General features: G+C 36.7%; 1 protein-coding gene across 1 annotated transcript in view; it reads right to left on the reverse strand.

Annotated features, from left to right (window-relative positions):
- Positions 1 to 23,482, reverse strand: part of LOC150099906 (BRCA1-associated RING domain protein 1-like) — a 143,275-nt gene that overhangs the window by 110,087 nt on the left and 9,706 nt on the right. The window contains exon 3 of the mRNA XM_090403082.1: positions 5,368 to 5,866. Within this exon, the coding sequence (XP_090259208.1) occupies positions 5,368 to 5,866 (499 nt within the window). The remainder of the gene's footprint in view (positions 1 to 5,367; positions 5,867 to 23,482) is intronic.

The following is a 23,482-nucleotide window of genomic DNA, read 5'->3' on the forward strand; positions in this document are numbered from 1 at the left end:
GATTCAATGTGTCTACACCCACTAAACACTCAGGTAATGTGTTCCACTCTGCATGCAAAGAAGCTACTCCTTACTCCTCTGCTCACACCCTCCTTATACAGTTTCCAGCAATGGCCTCTTGTTCTACCCTCCTCTCCCATTCTATGAAAAATCTTTTCCTGTTGACCCAATAACAATCCTCCCACAACTTACATTTTTGTACTCCACATTCCAAAGACCACTGACCACCTTTGTGAATTTTCTCTGGGCCCTTTCCAACATCTCATCACCATGTAGACCTGGCGACCAAATCTGTGCACAATAATCTATATGAAGCCTGATCAAGGCCTTATACAATGGCATCATAACCTTCTATTTCTACATGTCAGGGTCCTCCACATCACTGCCACTATCTGATGTGACGTCTTCACATCTTGAGCAATGTGGCCCATGAATTTCAGGTCCTTGTCCACCATCACTCCTAGATCTCTCATCTGTTATACTTCCTTTAAAGTTTTCCCACGAAGTGTATACTCTGCATCCCATTCCCATCGATGCTTACCAAATCTCAAAACATTATACTCTGCAACACTGAACTGACAGTTCCACTTACCTACCCATTCATGAAATCTATTCAAATCCTCTTGTAAGGCCATAACATCCGATTGACTGTGAATGGCTCTTCCCAGTTTTGCATCATCTGCAAACAGCTGTATATGACTAGTTAAATCCATCCCAATATCATTAACATACAAAATGAACAACAATGGTTCCAAAACGCCAGCCTTGCTGGCCGAGTGGTTAGCGTATCTGCTCCCCAGCCAAAAGGCTGCGGGTTCGAATCCCGCTGTGAGCATGGATGTTTGTGATTGTCTGTGGAAATACTGGTGGTGGTCGGCGATAGATGCCGTTGGTGTAGTTGCGGTCAGTTGGTGGAGACAGAGTTGTAGAGCAGATGCCCTCCCTCGATGAGTCTTTGGACTCCCTGGAGGTGACAAATAATAAAAACTGACCCCTGTGGTACACCGAGTGGTTAGTGAACTTCCACTAGTGAACTTCCTCTTTTGGGACACTGCACCTTCATATACAACTTTCTGATACCCATTTGACAGCCAGTTACTGATCCAACTCAGAAGTCTGTTATCCAATCCCATCTGTTTCAATTTACTTCAAAGCTTGTCGTGTGGCAGTCTATCAAAAGCCTTTGCAACATCTAAGTACACCACTGTATATGCATCTCCCCTGTCCAAGGTATTTGTCACCTTGTTATAGTACATAAATTATATATATTTAGTTTAATCCTTTATCCAAGTGTAAGCAAACAAAGTTTGCATCTGAAGTATCTTCAGGACTAGGACAACTAGTAGCAAAGGTGGACTAAGCTCTCATCACTTTCCTTAGTATCCCATAATGCAAAGCGCATCTCCTTGCAGAGATGTATAATGCTATGCATTATGGGAAGGATCACTACCCAGACTGGTTTTGACCTTTATTGAGGGCTCTTCAGTGGGAGCCAGACCCAGAGGTGATACCAAGATTGAAGCAATGCAGAACTCATGTTTCCATGCGCCAGTTGCCAAAAGATGTCACACCTTATTATTAAATTACTCTGGATTAGAGGAAGATGTTGGAAGTTTTTTTGTTTTTTTTCCGGCTTGGTTAGACTATAAATTATATATATTTAGTTTAATCCTTTATCCAAGTGTAAGCAAACAAAGTCTGCACCTGAAGTATCTATATGCCAGTTGCTAAAAGATGTCGCACTTTATTATTAAATTACTCTGGATTAGAGGAAGATGTTGAATCAATTCATATGGAAATACGAGTTCTGCATTGCTTCAACCTTGGTATCACTTCTGAGTCTGGCTCCCACTGAAGAGACCTCAATAAAGGTCGAAACTGGTCTGGGTAGTGACCCTTCCCATATTGCATATCATTATACATATCCGCAAGGAGATGTGCTTTTCATTATGGGATACTAAGGAAAGTGATGAGAACTTAGTCCACCTTTGCCATGAGTTGCCCCAGTCCTGAAGATATTTCAGGCGCAAACTTTGTTTGCTTACACTTTGATAAAGGATTAAACTAAATATATATAATTTATAGTCTAATCAAGTGGAAAAAAATAACTTCCAAGTTGCAGTACATAAGTTAGTGAAACATGATCTCCCCTTCACAAACAAACCCATGATGATAACTACAGAGAAAACTGCTGTTATCGACCTATCTCTGTATCCTAATTCTCACCAATCTCTCTAGTACCATCACCACAACTACAGATATACAGACCAGCCTATACTTTGAAGCTACAGTCTTATCACCATGTTTATGCAGTGGAACAATTTCACCCTCCTTCCACTCCCTTGGAACCTGTGCTGTTGCAAGACTTTCAAGGCATGCCAATGCTACTGCCAATTCCCTTAAGATACATGGTGATATGTCATCAAATCCTACTGCCCCATTGGCATCAAGTTTATTTATTTCATCAAATATCTCCTGCTCACTCACAATTAAGTCATCCTCTTCTATGTCCTCTACACTTAATTTCCTCATGATTCCACACTAATTAGGATGAAACGCCCTTATAAATTGATCACTGAATACCTCAACAATGTCTTCTGCAACAGTTACCATTCTACCAGTTTCATCCATTAACTTCATCTTGACATGATTATTCTTCCTTCTACTTGCCACATATCTAAAAAACTCTCTAGGGTTTTTCTTTGCCTGATTTGCCAATTTCTGTTCATACTCTACTTTTCCTTACTGAACCACTCTCTTAACTTGTTCTTTATACTCTTCATGTGACTAATTATTACCATTATTCATCTTATACTTCCTCCAAAATACTTCCTTTTTCCAGATTTCATGCTTAAGCTCCACATTCATCAATTTTACACCTATGTTATTCAGCCCTTTGGCCTTCGGAATACATTCACACACACTGATGCCGTTATGTATTTCTTTGTCAATTTTCTCATGTAGCATTTATTTCCTTACAGCTCAACTCCTCGTTTCATGTTATAGCACCAAGCGTCTCCTAAGCCTGTCATAATCAGCAAACCTTATAATTCCACATATATCCTTTCCTCATAGAAGTGAAGTCTGCATATGACTAGCCACAACACAGGTGATTAACATATATATACATAATAAGAAAGAACAAGCATCAAAGATGCTTGTACCTTCTCTCAATCACAAGCAATGAACCAAAACACTTCTTCAATAAATCAAAAACAAATAAAAAAGTAATTCAATAAATCAAATCTTCAATAAATATTTATACAAACTTGAGCATTTATGACATCTAACAAAAGTTTCATGAAAAGAAAGCATAACATTCCTTGCTTTCAGATAAGGGATTGGCAGTTTGGTGTTCTGTGTAAACATTTTTCTTACCTGTGAGGATGATCTGAGCAGTTGTCCAGAATGAGAAGAATTTTGCAATTTTCTGGTAGGCTTATAGATGAGGAGTGTACTCAGGCTTCAGGCACACACACAAAAAAAGATTTTTGAACCATTCTAACTAGTGATCCGCTGAATATTTACCTTTTGATTTGAATATGACCATTCAAATCAAAAGGTTTCCAAGACGAATACGTAAATTTATTTTGCAGTACAATTTCTCGGTACTTTTTTCGGCACTAGCTACCAGCTTATTCCTTGAAAGAATTTTTTTCAGAGGTCAGAAATATTTATGAAGAAAGCAAATGTATGCCACTCCAAAAAAAATGCTGAAAAATTTTCCAAACATCATAATTTATCACACCTTCATTTTGAGTTACCAAATCCACAATTCTTTTCCATATTGCACTATTTAAAATAAGTTCTGTTAATAATTTTGATATCTGAAGAAATAGCAATATTTTGTTCGGATTTTTATAGCGTTTTTTTTTAATTAATGTTTTGTACGAAATTAAATGATCTATCCATATTTTATAGGCAAATGTAGAAAGAAAATGAAGTTGTGATAAATTATGATGTTTGGAAATTTACCAGCAAGCTTATGAGAACAAGACTGAAATCTGAGTGACTTTGGCTGCACTATTTGGGCAAAAGGAACTCTACCCACAACTCATATATTCACCCTTTATTAACACACTTAACAAGTTTCACTAACCTGAATGCAAGGTTTCACAGTTACCAAGTTCAAAAAAAAAAGTCATAAGCAGAAGTGAAGACAAAACCTCACTCAACACTGTAGCTAAGCTATATCAGAAAGTTATATTTTTCATAAGTGTTTCCTGCATGGGTGCATAATAAAATATTAAACTATACAGCTCAGTAGCTTATATTTGTCTTACACAGTATAACAGACAATACTGTAATATTTGTACTCAACTTTTAAGCTAGTCGTGGCAATTTCCTATCAGCACACAGGTTCATAATTTTTTTTTGAGCTAGTGCATTGGCAAGAATCAGATCAGTGTGTTGTTTATAAGTCATTTATCTGACCAAGAAATAGCAAGTACATAAGGGACAATTAATTAGTTATGGCTGTCTTTCCTAGCCTACCTGAATCTTGATTATTATACACAATACTATACACTACTCTATTATACAACATAGTATTATACATAATCAAGACAACAACTTATTTCATACCTTCACACAGTTACTCATATCCATAGCAAAGAGTATCAATATATTACAGCTACAATGCTTACAATCCTAACCTAAACAAAAACAATTGCCTTAAACTTTCTCAATTTTAGGAAATTGTCCTAAATAATACTCATGTTTCATTAAAATTGTAATTAATTATTTAAATTTTATTACTTGAATAATAATAATATAGGTGGACTTATCTTTCTGCAGTTGATATCACCTATAATGTCATGCACTTGCAATTTAATTGTTCTTTGTTGTGTTCATTTTGTTTCTACTTCATTGAAAATGGCTATGAAACATAGCTGAAAATTCTACAAAATTAAATAATGAATTAACCTAAGTGGCATCCATATTTATTTTTATACTGTCTTCTACTTATGTCCTGATAATCAAATCTAATTAAACAGCATATTAAATCACTTTTTCTAATCTCTGAATTATTTCTTAAATTTTTATGTTATTGAAATTTGCTACGATTTTTTTTTTAAAAAATAATAATAATGGAGTGATATTTTTGTAATGAAAAAAATCCACAAAATGACTATTATTGTATGACTTATGTAATCATAATTATAAAATAATGCTAAACAAAAGGAATTTAATGAAAGATTCATAAAAGGCCAATTAATTTTTTCTTTGAATGAGTTCAATCTCTAACTTCCTATGATCATCCTGTACTTTTTTTTCTTTTCCCACTTCAATTACTATAGGTTATTTCTAATGAAATCGAACTTACAGCAAGTTAAAGCTAAATTTTAAATGAAAACTCATGTTTACCATTTTTCCAAAACATTTCACAGGTTCTACTTTTGGTCGTTTACTTTTCTTCATACATTCTGTTCCATTAGTATCACTTAACTTCACAGACACCTTGTTTCTTTTGTTCTCTGTTTCTTCATAAACAAACGAATGATCATTTTGATTTTCTTTTTTTGGCAAAGAGTCCTCTGTATTAGTGTTGATTAAAGCACTTTTAGCAATTAATACATCTTTTGGACTGCTGCTTGATAATCTTTCAGGAATTTTATTAGTATTCACTGAACTGCTTTTAGTAGCTGATACATTTTCCTGATTGCTGTGTGATAGTTTTTCAAGAGTTGTTTCACTGGTCTTTTTGAGTGAAGTACTTGTACGATTCAAACAGGCTAAACTGTCTCTTAGTTGACGACTGAGAGTCACTAAAGAAGAAATCTGATTATCTTGTTGAGCATCTCTAACAGCAATGGGAACATGGCATTCAGGACAGCAGGTATCTAAATAAGGTATTACACAGTTTCTGGAAGTTCAAAAAAAAAAAAACTTGTTAATAAATAAAGATATATTTCACCATTCAGTAATTTATTCTTATTATTGTCACTTGTTTTAAGTATATGTGATTCCATACAAAATATGCTATATGACCAATATACTCAATCACTTTTACAGTCAAACTATACCTGCAGCTATTGCAAAAGAGTATTTGGAAAAATGTTAACAAAATCACTGTAAAAACACATCAAATTAAAAACTAATTTTTAAATTTTAATACATCATATCATCTCAATTTTTTTAATTACTCTTTACTATGCTTATATATACACCCAATTCTCCATTTACACAGTAGATTGGTTCCAGAAAAAAACCATGTAAAAAAAGAATACGGTCCATATGAAAAAATAGAAGAATGGTTCCAGATGTGAAAACCCAATACGAACAATAAGTTCTTTTCAAATAAAACAGATTATTCTTATCTAGTTTATCCAAAATGTATTGGAATGTTCGTCTTATGTAGTAAGTTTTGAAGGTAGTGATCACACCCTGGCCTAGTGGTTGTATTAAGGATGTTGTATTAGGTGGCAGAAAACAAAATTCCATATTCGGGTTTCTAAAACAGGATGGCCAGGTGCATTGTCTATAATCAATAAAACTTAATCAATAAATAAACAAAAAATAAATCAATAAAACCAGATTTTTTTCCATCAAATAGGTTTAACTTCTGGGACAAAACATTGATGGAACCATTCATTAAAAATTTCTTTTTATCCCAACCTTTTTTGTTTGCCTTCCAGCACACTGATAACAAACTGTGGTCTTAGGGATCAATTAATGAGTAATGGTTTATAAGATCTCCTGAAGCATTGCTGCAAAACAATAGTCACATGATCCTTAGCTGCTTTAAAGCCACCAACACTTTTTGTGATTTCGCTATATAAATTCTACTTGGCATTTTCTATTTTCAATAATTTTGGAGAGTTTTGAAAGAAATTCCCTAGCTGCCAGCTCATCTGCAGATGTGGCTTCTCCTTTTATTATTACATTATGAAGTGCATATCTTTTGAGAAATTTTGTAAGCCAACCTGTGCTTGCAGAAAAATCACAATTATTGTTTGGTGCTGTTGGTTCCTTTTCCTGAATCTGTTTGTACAACTATAATGCTTTCTGTTTGATGACATTTCCTTCTAAAGGTATTCCTCTTTGTGAGCAATCTTCTATCCACATCACTAGGGCCTTTTCCATCTTCAATTTTATCTCTCATATACGATGATGACTAGTCACCTAATTTTGTTCCATAAAGAACAGATTTTCTAATGTTTTCTTCATTTTTCTTAATAGTTTAGAATGGTTAAGAAAAATGAACTGCTAAATAATCTAAAATTTGGATCTTAGTTTTTAAAGAAATAGCTTTTCTTTTCTTCTTCTGTCTAACTGAATTATTTGACATCGTGATTAATGGGATAATGTTAAGAAAATATCTGAAAATAATCAATAATTAATTTTACTAATTTGATATTATGCGTACAAAACTTCAAAATTTAATACATACCTGTATAACTCTATTGCACTAACAAAACTTTCATGAACAAAATACAAGACATGTAAACATTTTGAATTATAAACAAGAAATGGCTGTTTAGCAAATAGCTTAACTCCTTCCAAGCAGCTTTATATAGGTGGGCCTCCTGTAACGGACCAACTTAACTTCGAGGAATCAGCATAGCACCCTTCTGCTTCCAGGAACCAATGGCAAATGAATATAACAGATCATCTGTCAGCTTAACTTTGAGGAATCATAATTACAAAAATTGATTTTTTTTTTTTTTTTTGGTTGTTGCGACAACTGTCCAAATTCTGTAGCATATTGAGGGGGGTCCCCCCCAAAATTCAAGTTTAAGTACATACATACATACCATTTCAGGAAATGATAATTATAATGGAAAATGGAAATACCCTTTTTAACAGAACTGAATTCAAACAGAAATTTTAAAAATAAGTACCATTTGAACCATAATAAATCAAAATAGACAATGTAAAAATAGAATTGCTTTTGTTTTCTAAACCATGTTATTTCGAAATAATGCAAATAAAAAAAAAAAAAAAGCTGTGTAAAAAGAGAATTAGCTGTATATAGATATAACTGATGAAATACTCATCTTAATGATAGATGCTATCATTAAATTTAGTGATAGTTATTGCAAAGGATAGGGTTGGTTGGTTGGTTTCTAGTTTATTTGGTACAAAAACTACAAAGGTCATACTGTACCATACTAAAGGTTATAAGCATTTACAGAAAAATAATTTCATAAAGCAGCATCTCTAGGTAAACAGAACTGCTGCAGAGGGCACAGCAACACACAAGATCAGAGGTTATTACAGTAGTGCAAAGATAGTTAACAATATAAGTTAATACATAAAATATGAAACAATAAGCCAAGGAACACAGTATCTACATATATGTAAAATTATAATAGATGCCTTTATAGCAGTACAAAAATAGGCAAAAAGGGATTATTATACAATATGCATGTATGAAAATTAAATTTAGTAATGCAGTAGAAACAGAATTTAGAATACATATAAACAGAATTACTAGAAAGTACACAAATACATAAGATGTCCTACAGCATTACATGATTATTCGAAAAATAAAGCAATAAATAAGATGCATACACAAAATGCATGTTAAGTGATACAATATCTACATATAAACAAAATTACTGCAGAGGTTTCAGCAGTACATAAATAGATAATTATAGGTTAACATATGTATATACAAAACAAGTCAAGGAAAGCAGTGTCTACATCTAGGAAGATTACAACAAACATTATTATACTAATAAAAGGAATTATTATATACAGCATTGATGCATAAAATTTAAGTTTAGCATTATGGTATTTACATATTAACAAAATTACAGCAGAGTGATACAAATATACAAGATCAAGGCCTATAATAATACATAATTGGTCAGATATATTACAAATAAAAGATAAAAGTTAAGTTAAGCAAAAAAGTATTTACATATAAACAAATTTATGGTCAAATGTGTTTGTACAAATTAATTCTTTCTAAAAAATTAAAAACATCATACAATTTGCCTGAGTCTGCTAGCATTTCCCTGAGTGTATATGGCTTGGTTAGATAGGTGAAAATTTCACTCCTCTCTCGTGTAAATTTTTGACAATCTACCAGAATATGATGAATAGTAAGATGTGTGTTGCATTTTTCACATATGGGAGGGTCATCAGCTCTCAGTAAATGAGAATGCGTAAGGTGACTGTGACCTATGCGGAGCCTAGCAAGGACAACCTCCTCCCTTCTCTTTGTATGTTGACTAGAAAGCTAATGTTTAATTTCAGGTTTAATGTTATATAATTTGTTTGTTGATGTTTCTTGCCATGTTAACTCCCACTGAGCAATTAGCCTTGATCTTATAAGTTGTCTGTAGTCTGTATATGGAATTGTCAAATAGTATGTGGAGAAGGTATGGGCTGATTTAGCAGCTGCAGCCTCATATCTCTTCTCCTATACATAGGAGAAGAGATAGCTTGTAAAGAGCTCAATGAGTCTGTATAAATTATACACCTTTGGTAGCAGTTTTCTTTTATATGCATAAGTGCAATCTGAATGGCATGTAATTCTGCTGTGTAATTACTGTTGCTTTCTAAATACCAGAGAAGTCTGGCATTAACCATTTTCTCCAGTATCTTACAAAGACAGCTAGTCAGAGCAATGGATCGATAATTATTTGCTTGTGTTGGATCTTTTCCTGGTTTTGGGATAGCAATGACAATTGACTTATGCCAAGAATTTGGAAACTCTTCCTCTGCAAGTATTCTATTGTATAATAAGAGAAGAAGATCCATAGAGGATGTTTTTAGATGTTTTATCATTTCATAATGGATGTCATCAGGTCCTACTGCACTAGGGTGAGATTGTAGGAGAGCTGTTTTTAGTTCCTCCTTGACAAATGGCTGATTATATGGTTGAAGAATGTTGGTAGAAAAATTAAGCCTTTCTTTCTCTTGCTGCTCTTTCTATCCCATCTATCCCAATGGTTTTAACAGGCCTTTAAGGCCCACAACCTTCCAAGCATGCTTGGATTTCGTAACCGAAATACGAGGATAGAATGGTCACTCCTATGCCTCAAGGTATTTTTGGCTGTATCCCTGTGTGTTCAAGGGGCCGGTTTGCCTGCTTGCGGGATGAAAAACACCAGATAAACTGGCGGAAAAAACCCTACTGCCCGCGCCCAAGACCGGCTAACTTGGCTATGGCTGAGGAAGATCCTTCAGCTCCTCACGTCTCCGACGGGAATCGAACCTAGGACACTCCTTCCCCAGGCATATGGTTGCGAAGCGCAAAGCCACTAGGCTAACCGCGCGGACTTGCTGCTCTTTCAGCATTACAAATTCTGGAGAATATGAAGCTGTTGCTGAGATTTTAGCAAAAGTTTCTCCTAAAGTATCTGCAATAGCTTTGGGATCAGCAAGAACATTTCCATTATAGTCCAAGGTGGACAAACAATGTGTATTATATCTACCTTTCATTTTTGGGATTTTATCCCATATACAATTTTTGGACTGGTCATTTGATTAATTGATGTAGTAAATTGGATCCATGATTGTTTTTGACTCTGACATCTTACAAAACGTGCTCTGGCTCGAGCATGCTTGAAAGTTATTAAATTTGATGTGGTGGGGTATCTACAAAATATGCTCCATGCTCTGTGTTGGTCTTTTTTGGCTGCCTGACATTCTGGGTTCCACCAAGGCTTTGGATAGACTGGAAATCGAGATGATGTTTTGGGATGGAGGTTGTTGCTGCCTGGACAATGCATTCTGTTATATATTTTACAGCTTCATTGACAGGTGTTTGACTGATGGCATCAGCATTAAATTTTACAAGATGAGAGAAAGTGTTTCAGTCAGCCTGGTCCATTTTCCATATAGGTATCCGTGTGGGTGAACATGGTTCCTGTGAAGACATTGTACAAAGAACAGGAAAGTGATCACTTCCATATATGTTCTCTTCAACGTCCCACATGAGCAGTGGAAGAATGGAAGGGGAACAGATTGTAAGATCAATTGCAGAATATGAGCAGGTAGGCATATGGAAGAAAGTATTGAGTTTATTATTTAGAAGGGAAAGGTTATTATTATCAAGAATTTTTTCAATGCTTCGACCTCGTCTATTAGTGTTGGCACTACCCCATAGAGTATTGTGACCGTTAAAGTCACCCATCAAAAGTATGGGTTCAGGCAGTTGCGAGATAAGGTTATCAAGATCGTTTAGGGTGATAAATATATAACTAGCATTGATATTAGTTTTGCTAATGTTAAACATGAACTACAAGAACTCAGAGTGATGGTAGAAGAATAGCTAAATGACTGAGAGGTGATTAGCATCACTGAAATTCTGATATTGTTAGGGAAGATATATATAAAAACATTAATATTTAAAAAATATATATAATAAATATTTTAATATTTAATATATTAAATTTTTTTCCAAGTCCTGGAAGTATATAATTTTGCTTATAAAAAAACATTTATTATATTTGTATAAAATACATCAAGAATTGCTATTTATTTAGCAATTCTTGATTAAGGCAGAGTAAATCTCCAAGTGAATATTCATATTCAATTTTAAGCATCAACCTAACTCCATCTACTGTTATAGACACATAAATTAAAGATGCCAAGAAATTATATTCTTGGTTTAATCCTTTATCCAAGTGTAAGCAAACAAAGTTTGCATGTGAAGTAACTTCAGGACTGGGCAACCTGTATATAGTGGAGGCTAATGACTTCACATCACTTGCCTTAGTATCCCATAATGCAGAGCATACATCCTTACAGACATGTACAATGCTATGCATTAATGGGAAAGGGGGGTACTTAAGAGTAAAAGCTATATAACCGAGAGGAGACCTCCACATAGCCTTTAACGGAATATGGAGAACAGACCAAGGCTTCTGACCTAATGTCCAATCCTCACCTTCTTGTGGTGAACCCTGTTAGGTATCAACCTGGATACTGCACAAACGAGGATGAGCTGGCAATTTGGGAGTTACCGGACCAAATTGTATTCTTATTGGCTAAAACCACAATGTAAAATTATGGTACAACATGAGAGAATTTCATGCTGGCCGAGGGCATTGCCGGTTAAACAAGGTCCCTGTTTTCGCCAGGGAACTAAGGCAAACAGTGAAAAGTCAGCTACTGGAACAAATTCCAAACACATCCCAACTCAACATCGGAGTTCAAGATCTGTGCTATCAACATAAGAAGCCTGAATAGCAAAGAAATAGAACTAGCAGAAGAACTGGATAAGTACCAGATCGACATAAACAAAAAAGACAAAAACTGGTGAAATCTTTCTAAACAATTACAAAATGTTATATTCAGGCAATAACATTTAGGGAAAAGGAGTAGCTGCTATAATATTCAACACTAAATATGAGGCTAATCTTCTTGGATGGCAGGCAATATCAAGTAGAGTGATGTCAGCAAATACCAGAATGGAGAACAGGACAATAAGACTTATTTGTGCCTATGGTCCAACAGAAGGTTTTACTAAGGTATGGAGGCATTTTTTTAGGCTTTAGAGAAAGCAACTGGCACAATGAAAAAGAAAAAAGCTGGTCACAGTTACACACCCTCTTCAATGAAGTAGGGCCCAATTATGCCATAGCCAGAAACCACACACACACCATGCAATGAGTTTCTTGCTGTGAAGAGGTTTCTCTTGGACAAATTCAGGTCTCATGAAACCAAGAAACATGTAGATTCATCTATTTACATGACCACTTAGATGGAAATGCACTTCATCCGAAAACCAGACATTACGGAAGAAGGACGGATCTTCATAAACATTACCGGCATGCACACAAAAAAGTTGCTCCTTGTTGGAGATCTAAATAGCAGAGTAGGAAGTGATTGTCAGACATACAAAAATATTTCTGGAAAATTTGGAGAAAAGAGCAAAGCTAATAATAATGGCAAATACCGATTGGATTTCTGCTCAGGACATGGACTAGTTATTACCAACACAATGTTCCAACATAAAAATGTGCAGAAACTCACATGGAGAGAAGAGGCAAGGAATAAGAAAAGTCTTGATTATGTCATTGTTGATAGTGGTGTTTTCCCTGTTGCAGGACACCAGAGTATAAAGAGGGTTTGAAATTGGAAATGATCACCATTTTGTGTTAATCAGGATAAAACTGAATTTCATACCGAAAAGAAGAACATATAAGAAAGTTTTAAAGTGAATAAAAGCAGCTCTCAGATATGAACTATAGACTAAAACACACAAACATTATTCAAGAATAAATGAGTTGGAGAACTGGAACCAAATTCATTGGCAAGCCCTGAAGAAAACACTGATTGATTCAGCAAAAAAGGCATGTGGTGAGGTTGTCTGCAAGAATAGAAATATCAGAACTCTATGGCGGACAGAGGAAGTTAAAGAGGCAGTGAAGGAAAAGAAGAAGGCATAACGAAAGTTTCTGATGAATAAGTCAGCTTGTGCTCTTAGAGAATACAGAAACAAATGTAAGAAAGCTAAATGCTGTGTAAAACTAGCTAAACAAAGGTCATGAGAAGACTTTAACAACACAGAAAATAAATATCAAGAATATGGCAAAATATTCTGGAGGTTGTTGAAAAAGCTCAGAAATGGAGGAAAGAGTGCTGTGAAAGGAATTAGAGATGATAAAAGTGACATGAAAACTGGAGAAAAAGATATCCTTGATATATGGAATAATTACTTTGCAAAATTGCTAAATGAAACAAGCAGTGACAGCACAGTGGTATAAAACACACTCAGACATGCAATCAATAATACATATCCATACTTGAAGTAGAAAAAGCCATCAAAAGCCTGAAATATGGAAAGGCAGCAGGAGCATATGATATTCGAACAGAAATGCTCAAGTATGGAGGTATACGTCTTGCAGTGGCTGCACTTAGTTCAAAAGGCCTGGATAGAGGGACGAATTCCAGATGATTGGAGTAGAGCTCTCACAGTATCCACATATAAAAGGGGAAATAGAACTGAACGTGAGAATTATTATTACTATTACTATTATTACGGGCAACTCCAGGGAGTCATTAGACTCATCGAGGGAGGCCCCAAATCATATTCATCACAACTATTTGACATTCATACAGTATCTATCATACCTCGCCTTAAACTCATTCACTGTCACAGCATCCACCACAGACTCAGGGAGCACATTCCACTCATTCATTACTCTAAAAGTAAAGAACCCAGCTCTAACACCTTTACTAACCACACTTTTGCCCAGTTTCCATGGATGTCCCCTAGTCCTCCCACAACCAGCCCTGTTCTCAAAAATATCTTCTGAATTAATTTTATAGAAACCCTTCAGTAATTTGAATGTCTCAATCATATCTCCCCTCCTCCGCCTATCAACCAATTTTTGCAACCCACAAATCCTCAACCTGTTCTCATATGATTCATTCCATACAGCTGCTATCATCTTAGTCACTCGCCTCTGGATCCTTTCCACCTCCTCCCCATCAACTGTGGCAGGTCTCCTCCCCAGAGACCTGCCACAGTCAAGTAGACACATAGGCATTATAAGGATAAGTATGACTGAATCAGTACAAAAGTAGGTCTAAAGTCCTAAACAGTGTCTCCTTAGAATGGGTGTGATGAGTGTTCCCTAGAGATAGTATGGATGCTGTCAGCTGTTGAGCTGGTTGTTGGAATGGTGCTTCCTAGATTTGAGGCAGTTTCATAGACCAAATTTGCTGAGGTTCATGTAGTTTCTTAAAGCTGAGGCAGATTCCAGCAAAAATATCTCATATTTAAATTTGCTCCTTTTTTTTGCATCATATCTTGCAGCAAGTGTACAAGGCATAGTCAGCATGTAGTGTGGAACCTTACATGTTCCTCTGAAGGACTCCTTAAATCTTACCCAAGTATAATTTCCTCCCAATATCACAGACTTCTTTAAGTTGACCATGAACTCAAGCTATTTCATTTGAAAATTCTACAAATAAATAGAGGGGGACAGCCATGGAGTCTCCACCTTCCCCCCCATCCTCAGCAAACTACTTCATGGAAACCTTAGAAGAAAAAGCCTTAACTTTTACCCTACACAGTTTGGCTATGCTATGCTGATGTGTTCCCCATTTGGCCACATGGCTGGGGCTCTTAAGACCTCCCTAAGAAGGTTGCCTAAAACTGCTTAATAACAAGTACCCCCAGGAATCAGTTTACCTAGGAAAGGAAAAAAAAACAGTCTCCCCTTCCTAGATAGCTTGATGACATGCGAACTTGATGGATCCCTGACAATCTCAGTTTACAGAAAACCCATGTGCAACAGGCAGATACATTCATCGTAAAAAGTAAACCCTCCCCATTCCCCCATGGCATGAGATCATTAAAACTTTGCTCAACAGGACAAAACTAATTAGCTCCAATAATAATGCTCTCACATTAAACTTGAACACATTCACAATACCTTCTCAGCCAATGGCTACAATCCCCCAAAAATCCAAAGAATATTAAAACTCCCTAACCGCACTTCTCCCCCTCTCCTCCAGAACAGACTACAAATTTATTACTATCCTATATGTCTAAGACACATCTGAAAAACTGACAAAAATTCTAAAAAGATACAACCTTATAACACTTACAGACCATATAAAAAATTGGCATCCCTTATTTGCTTCCCCAAAGACCTGCCACAGTCAAGTTTCTAGACTTTCCAGGTGTCTACCAGGTTCCATGCATTGTAAGCTGTCTTACTATGGCAAAACAAGCAGGACAACCAACATTTCAGAATTGCTGAACACAAAGATTACATCTGGTTCCACCACTCAAAGCTTGCTGAACATGCCTTGACACCCACCGTGATACAACGAAAAGAAGTCCACAGAACCAAATCAAAACATGAAAGACTTTTCCTGGAATCTGTCTCAGCCTTAAGGACTACCTAAACCTTAATATATCTGGTTGTAAGAAACTGCCTCAAATATGGGAAGCACTTATCTTGAGAGCTTAAGCCTAACAGTTAACAACACCCATCCCAGCCCACTAAGGGGCATTATTTAGGATTTTAGACACATTTGTTGTTCCACTTCAGTTATATTTACCCTATATATATATATATAGTGTTTACATGCACATACCAATTTATTCACTGTTCCCTGATGATGGCAATTTAACTTTGCCAATTCCAACCTATTGAAATCATTCTGCAAGTACTGTATATCAGCAGCACTCTGATTACCCTATCTATCTTTGCATCATCAGCAATTAGCTGTATATTGCACATCAAATCCTTCCCAATGTCATTAATGTACAGATTGAATAACAATGGACCAAGGACTGATCCTTGAGGCACACCACTAGTTACCTTGAATCTTACAGATTCATCCCACCCCCATATACGACTTTTCAATATTATTATTAAACAAGACCTCATGGAGTCAAAGACTCATCTAGGAGGTCCTTTTATCTCACACACATCTCATCATACCGGGTCTTAAACACATTCAAACTCCTTGCAGACACCACACTCTCAGGCAAGGCATTCCAATCATTCACAACTCTGCACGAAAAAAACCTGCCTCTCACTCCCCTACTCACACCCTCTTTATACAGTTTCCAGGGATGACCTCTGGTTCTCCCCTGATCTCCCACTATTCTCTGTAGAACTTCTCCACCATTGATCCTATAACAACCCCTTACCAACTTGTAGGTCTCTATCATATCTCCCCTCTTCCTTCTCTCCACTAGACTCTGCAAATTACATCTTTTCAATCTTTCCTCATACTCGACATTCCAGAGGTCAGAAACTACCTTAGTCAGTCGCCTTTGGACCCTTTCCAACATCTCTTCATCCTTCTGAAAACCAGGTGACCAAATCTGGGCACAATAGTCCATGTGTGGCCTAATCAAAGCCTTATACAATGGAACAAGAATCTCCCTACTTCTACACGTCAGTGTCCTCCTCATCATTCCCAGAAGTCTTTGTGTTGTCTTCACAATTTTAGCGATGTGTCCCCTAAATTTTAGATCCTTATCCACTATCACTCCCAGATCTCTTATTTCCTCTACTTCCAACAATATATTCTCACCAAGCATAAATTCTGCATCCCATCTTTGTTTTTCAAATTTTAAAACCTTACATTTTGCAACATTGAACTCACATCCCCATTTGCTTGCCCAATCACTCAATTTATTCAAGTCTTCTTGCAAGGCCACAACATCTTCACTACTCTTTATGGTACGTCCCAACTTTGCATCATCTGCAAACAACTGAATATCTCCATCCAAATCTTCGCCAATATCATTAATATACAAGTTAAATAGTAATGGCCCTAAAACAGATCGCTGAGGCACTCCACTAGTGACTTTCCTTTTCCTGGATATTGCACCCCATACACAACTTGTTGATACCTATCAGATAGCCAGTCTCCAATCCAATGCACTAATCTAATATACAACCCCATCTGCTCTAGTTTGACTGTCAACTTATCATGAAGTACTCTATCAAAAGCTTTTGTGAAATCCAAGTATATTACTGTGTATCCTTCTCCTCTGTCCAAGGAAGCAGTCACTTTATTGTAATAAGTAAGTAGATTACTAAAACACGACCTCCCTTTAGCAAATCCATGCTGTCCATCAAAGATTATACCATTGTTGTCAGATGAAGCTAAAAAGATATCTCTCAGTCAGCCATCCTCTTATCCATGCCAATAGTTTAGAATACAATCCTATATTCTCCAATTTATGCAACGCTCTTCCGTGCTGTATTCTGTCAAAAGCCTTAGCAAAATCCAAAAGTATTGTGGTGTATCAATTCCCCTTGTCTAACTCAGTGGTAACTTTATTATAGAATTATTATAAAATTGATAAAACATGACCTTCCCTTATTAAACTCATGCAGTTCGTTACAAAGTAGAGATTCTCTGTCAACCCATTTCTCAGTGCGAGCCCTAACCAACTTTTCCAAAATCTTCACTGCCATTCCTGAGATACTGATTGGTCAATAGTCAGATACATCGATCTTTGCACCACCCTTGAACAATGGGATTATCATACATTCTTTCCACTATATTTCCACTATATGAACTAGCTATTCCCTATATAATTTGAGACTCAAATTATATAGGGAATAGCTAGTTCAGCTGAACACTCTTTTAGCATATAATAAATTTAGTTTAATTCTTTATCCAAATGTAAGCAAACAAAGTTTGCACCTGAGTTGCCTGGTGTTGTACCACCTTACCTCAGTCCTGAAGATATTTTCCGGTGCAAACTTTGTTTGCTTACACTTGGATAAAGGATTAAACGAAATTTATTATAGTCTAACCAAGTGCAAAATAAACTTCCAAAAACTCTTTTAGCATCCGTGCTGATATCCCAACAGTTTGTGAAACAGCTCTAATACCTCCTGCACATCCACGAGTTTCCTTATACAGTGAAGAGGTAGCAGTGAACTCAATGTTGAATACACCAGGTTGACAGTTAGCAAAATGGGCACTTGTTAGTTGAACAACCCCTTCTGCATGTCATCCTCACACCATCTGCATTCAGTAGTCATTCTTTCATATTTATTCCTTCTTTCACTTGCAGCATATTGATAGAATTCTTTGGGGTTATCTTTTAGCTTGCAGAGCCAGTTTCTTTTCATACTCAGACTTAGCTTTTCATACAACAGCTGTGACTCTTCTGGCCTGCTGCTTATAATTTTCATAACAGATATCATCCTTATGTACACAGTATTCCTTCCACGTCATCCTTTTCTTATGAATATCTTGCTTGATAAGATTAGACATCCATTTGACTCCTAGCCTATTTATTCTTCAAACTCTCAGGACACATTCCGATATTGCAACATTTAAGTATTTTTTAAATGCTTCCCATGCACTGTCGATATTCTTTCCATCCGATGTAATTGCTATCATTTCACTGCACTCAATATACTCCTCGGTTGGTCATAATTTCCTGTTTTGTAGTTCAGCATGTAACCTTTTCTGAATGGAACATTCATAATAAACTTAGCCATTTTCCAAGTGAGTACCACATGATCACTGTCACCAACTGGAGAAAGAATAGTTACATCTTTAACTGAAAAACACTGACACTATAATCAAATCTAAAACTCTTTGACCTCGAGTTCTGTCTGTCACATGCTGCTTGAGAAAGTTGTTTCGTAACAGCTCAATGAATTCAGTTTCATTCTACACAAATTAAAAATTTGGATAATTAAAGTCGCCTGTTATGATTACTCTTTTCATGCCCATCATCTTCATTTGCCAGTGCATTTCTTCACCACTAGCAACTAATCCCTCCCCATATCTGTAACAACACTCCACCATTTATTTGATCTTGTAAGATTCCACTTCACACCAGATGGCTTCAAACTCACTGCCACATGAAAAACTGTTATTAGTATTACAATCATAGGTCTCAATACTAACTGGATTCAAGTAATCTTATATCATTAGCAACATACCCCTCCTTTCCTATCCCGTCTATCCTTCCTAAAAATATTGTACCTTTGCACTCGATGCAAGTTAGTAGTCTGCTTCTGATAGCCAGCCGTCACTTGCCTACAAATTAATGTCCCAACATACTGATCAAGGAAACAAAGTCTATCTCTTATTATTATTTTTTTTACAAGGATGTACCATCTAGGTGGTAATATTGCAGTACCAGATGTGACAATAAATAATGGGAGGACAGAGGTTCATGAATCAGAGATGCTTATGGTATTGCAGAACCTTAATACCAGCATGGCTATTGGATTAGATTGGCATATTAGTCTATGTATTAAGAGAATGTGCAAGGGAATTAGTACCTCCATTGAACAAGGTGTTTCATTTTTCCAGGAATGTGCCAATGGAGCAGAAAGAGGGAAAATTAGTTTCTTCCACTGCATAAAAGAGGCTCCAAGACAAAACTAGCAAATTATAGGCCAATCAGTCTCTCGGGAGTGGTAGTTAAAATATCGGAGAAGTTAGTAAAAGACAGAATTCAGGACCGGATAAATTGTCATATTCCTACAGGAACATGATACTTTATATGGAACAACATGGTTCTGTGAAGGATAGGTCTTGCTTTAGCATTTTGCTTACTTTTTATAATAAAGTGAGAAGTGATTTGGATAAAGGAAATGGCCACTCAGTGATACTGCTGACCTCTTTGCAAAGGCATTTGGCAGGATTCTGCATGGAACTCCTGCATAAGTTGAAGCAAATGGGGATGAATATGAAGATGGTGATTTATATAAGAAAGTGGTTGACAGATATCAAGAGTGGTGTGTGTAGGGAAGTTGAGTCAGAGAGAAGGCAGGTAACCAGTGGTGTACTGCAAGGCTCAGTACCTGGTCCTTTGCTGTTTATTTTTACATGTTATTGTATTTTACATTTCCCTTCAAATCATTTTGTATAAAATGTGAGGGGAAAATATTCAGTTGTTTGCTGAAGATACAAAGCTGGGAAGAGCGATAGTCAATTAAGATGATGTGGAAATCCTGCAGATGACTTAAACAGACTGGCAGTAGGGGTAAAGGGAAATGGCTGTCAGCTTAATGTGGCAAGTATAGGTGATGTACTTTGGGAAAAAAAAAAAAAAAAAAGATCACACAAGCTGTGTACTATAATGATGGAACTGAATTGAAGGATACTGATTAGACAAAGGGGATTTGGAGGTTATGGTGGACAGGAAGTTTAGAGGGCATATTCCAAAGGTGGCCAAAAGCTGTAATAGATGCAATAAGGCTTCAGTAAGGCCATGTCTGGACTACTGCACACAAATTTGATCACTTAGATTCTGTGGAGGTGATGTGGTGGAGAGGATCCAGAAATGTGATAGGTTGAGTGATGGAAATTGTGGCAGGTCTATGAAATGCTCCCATATGAAAATGGATTGATGGTCTGTAAGCATCAAAAAGTAGCTGATAAAGAATAAAGAGGGGGACATGATACAAGCATATAAGTTATTAATGAGATTTTATAAGACTAACAATGGCAGGAAGGGATAGAACATGGGGTCACTCCTGGAAGCTGTATAGTGTGGATAGCAATGGTGTTAAGACTAGATTTTTTGCATGGTGAGTGAGGGGGGGGGATAAGAATGAATTGGTTACCAGAAGTGATTTTGAGTGCTCCATTAGTGAATGAATTTAAGGAGAAGCATGACAAGTACCGTGTGAATAACTCTTAGCACATGAATTATGGGTCTTCTGACCCCCACAGAGATACCTTTATAATTATTATTATTATTTATAATTACATGACACCACCAAGGAGTCCAAAGACTAATCGAGGGAGGGCACCTACCCTACAGCTCTCTGTCTCCATCACTTAATCCACCAACTACAGTGAAACAACTACCATCATCATCATAATGTGATATTGTCTAATTTTGGTAGCTTGTTGTGTCTGGATGATTTTGGTGTGAATTCCGTTATTTAATTCAGTATTTAACGATACGTTTCATAGATTTGAATATAGCCCCAATGCGACATAAGATAATGGCGTCCAAAAATACGACGCCATTGTTCAAAAACTATAATGTGAAAGAATTTGTCCAACGATGTGTGTGGAATGTATGCATTCCTGAATGAGGATGGAGTTTGGATTGAACGTGATAGTGGTGGAAGAATGTGCAGAAAGTGTAAGCAAAGTTAGGAGTTGAAGTATGTGTCAGGTTGCGAGACAGTTATGGTTGAAGAAAGCCAGAATGAGAGTGAAAATAGTGGCTTGATTGGGAATTGCGATGTACAAGATGGCAATGTGAGCGCTGATCTAAGAAAGAGTGAGAGCAACTATACAGAAAGAGAAAATGGTTTGAATGATAAAAAAAATGAGGAATTATTTGTAGGAAGTGAGATCGCTAGGTTGAGTGCAGTGATACAAAATGCGTAGCGGCAATTAGAGTACCTGCAAAACTCTTTCCACAGTGATTCGGCTAACGTAAATAAACAGCATAAGAGTGGGTGACTCGTTATTAAGAGAAGTGATAGATGGAAGTGTAACTAAATCGTACTTACCGGGTGCGAAATTTAAGGATGTAAGTGAGAGTATTAGAGTACAAAAATAGAGGGTGAAAGAATTAATAATTGTGGCGGGTACGAATGAATTGAAAGGTGATAAATTTTTTATGAGAGAGGGCTTGAAAGTATTGTTAAAGGTAGCGAAAGAAAAGAGTGACAGAGTTAAAATGGCGAGTCTGTTGCCGCGGTAAGACAGAGAGGAGTTTAGAAGGAGGGCCATAATAGCAAATGACATTATGCGCAGGTTATGCAGACGGTGTGGTGTGGAATTTGTGGATGTGTGGAATGAGTTTGATGGGCAAAAGGACTTATACAAGATGGATGGCCTGCATTTGAATAGACTTGGTGTGCGGAGACTGGAAAAAGTGTTGTTGAATGAAGTGAAAATGGATGTGCAGAACCAGGGAAACTAGAACGACCAAGGATGGGAGGGGGGGGGTGGATATGCAAACTTCAGTGAGACAGTTGAGTGTAAAAATGAATATAATGTAACCGAGCCAGCACTAAGGACAAAAAATGGGACATTTAGAATAATGCATCAAGATAGGGGTGGGACAAAGGGATCACTGCATTTCATGTATACTAATGCCAGGAGTATTAGGAACAAGAAGGAAGAATTTTTGGCCTTGATTGGCTCTTCCTGGCCACAGGTTATTGGCATTAGTGAAACATGACTGACGGAAGAATGATATAGTTAGTGGGAGAGAATGTGTAGGTTATAGTATGTTTAGGTGGGACAGAGAGAATAAAATGGGGGGAGGGGTGTTATTGATGATAGCTGATGAACTGCAGCCAAGGAGAATTGAAGTTGTATTGCAGGATAGTGAAAGGAGCTCATTTGAGGCTATTTGGTGTGAGATTGAGACTGGCAGAATAAAATATACAGTTGGGTGCTGCTATAGACCAGGTGATGGAATAGATGGTGGAGATAGTATGCATAAACAAATTGATGAAATGAGTGGGAGGAGGGTAATTATTATGGGGGATTTCAACTATGGTAACATTGATTGGAAGGAGGAGAGGACACATGTGAGGAAGGAAATGGATTTTATTCAATTATTAAGGGATAACTATCTGAGACAGCATGTAATTGAAAATACTAGGGGTGTGAAAGTGCTTGACCTGGTAATAGCATCTCACAATTTGACTGTAATGAATATGACCATATTGCCACCTATTGGTGAGAGTGATCATAAGGTCTTGACCTGGGCGGTGGCTAAAGGTGTGGAATTTTTGACTAAGACAGGGTATATGTGGAATTACCGTGCTGGCAAGTTTGACAAGCTTAGGAGATTGCTTGGATCAGTCCCATGGCATGTACAACTGCAAGGGCTGGACGTCGATAGTGCATGGGGAGTGGTCAAGGAGCATTTACAGGAGGTTATGGCTGATTGTATACCTAAGGTCCGAATAGTAAAACAAGTAGGGGCTAAATGGATGAATAACACCATTAAGCTTGAGCTGCAAAAAAAGAAACAACTGTGGAGGGAATTTAAAGAAAGGGGTGACCTGCAGGCACAAGAATGGTATAAAGTGCAGGCCAGAAGGGTAACGAGTGTGGTAAAAACAGCAAAAGCCGATTATGA

The sequence above is a fragment of the Typopeltis vanoorti genome, chromosome 13 (assembly GCF_054136105.1).
Source record: "Typopeltis vanoorti isolate ZY-2024b chromosome 13, IOZ_Tvanoo_1.0, whole genome shotgun sequence".
NCBI lineage: Eukaryota > Metazoa > Arthropoda > Arachnida > Uropygi > Thelyphonidae > Typopeltis > Typopeltis vanoorti.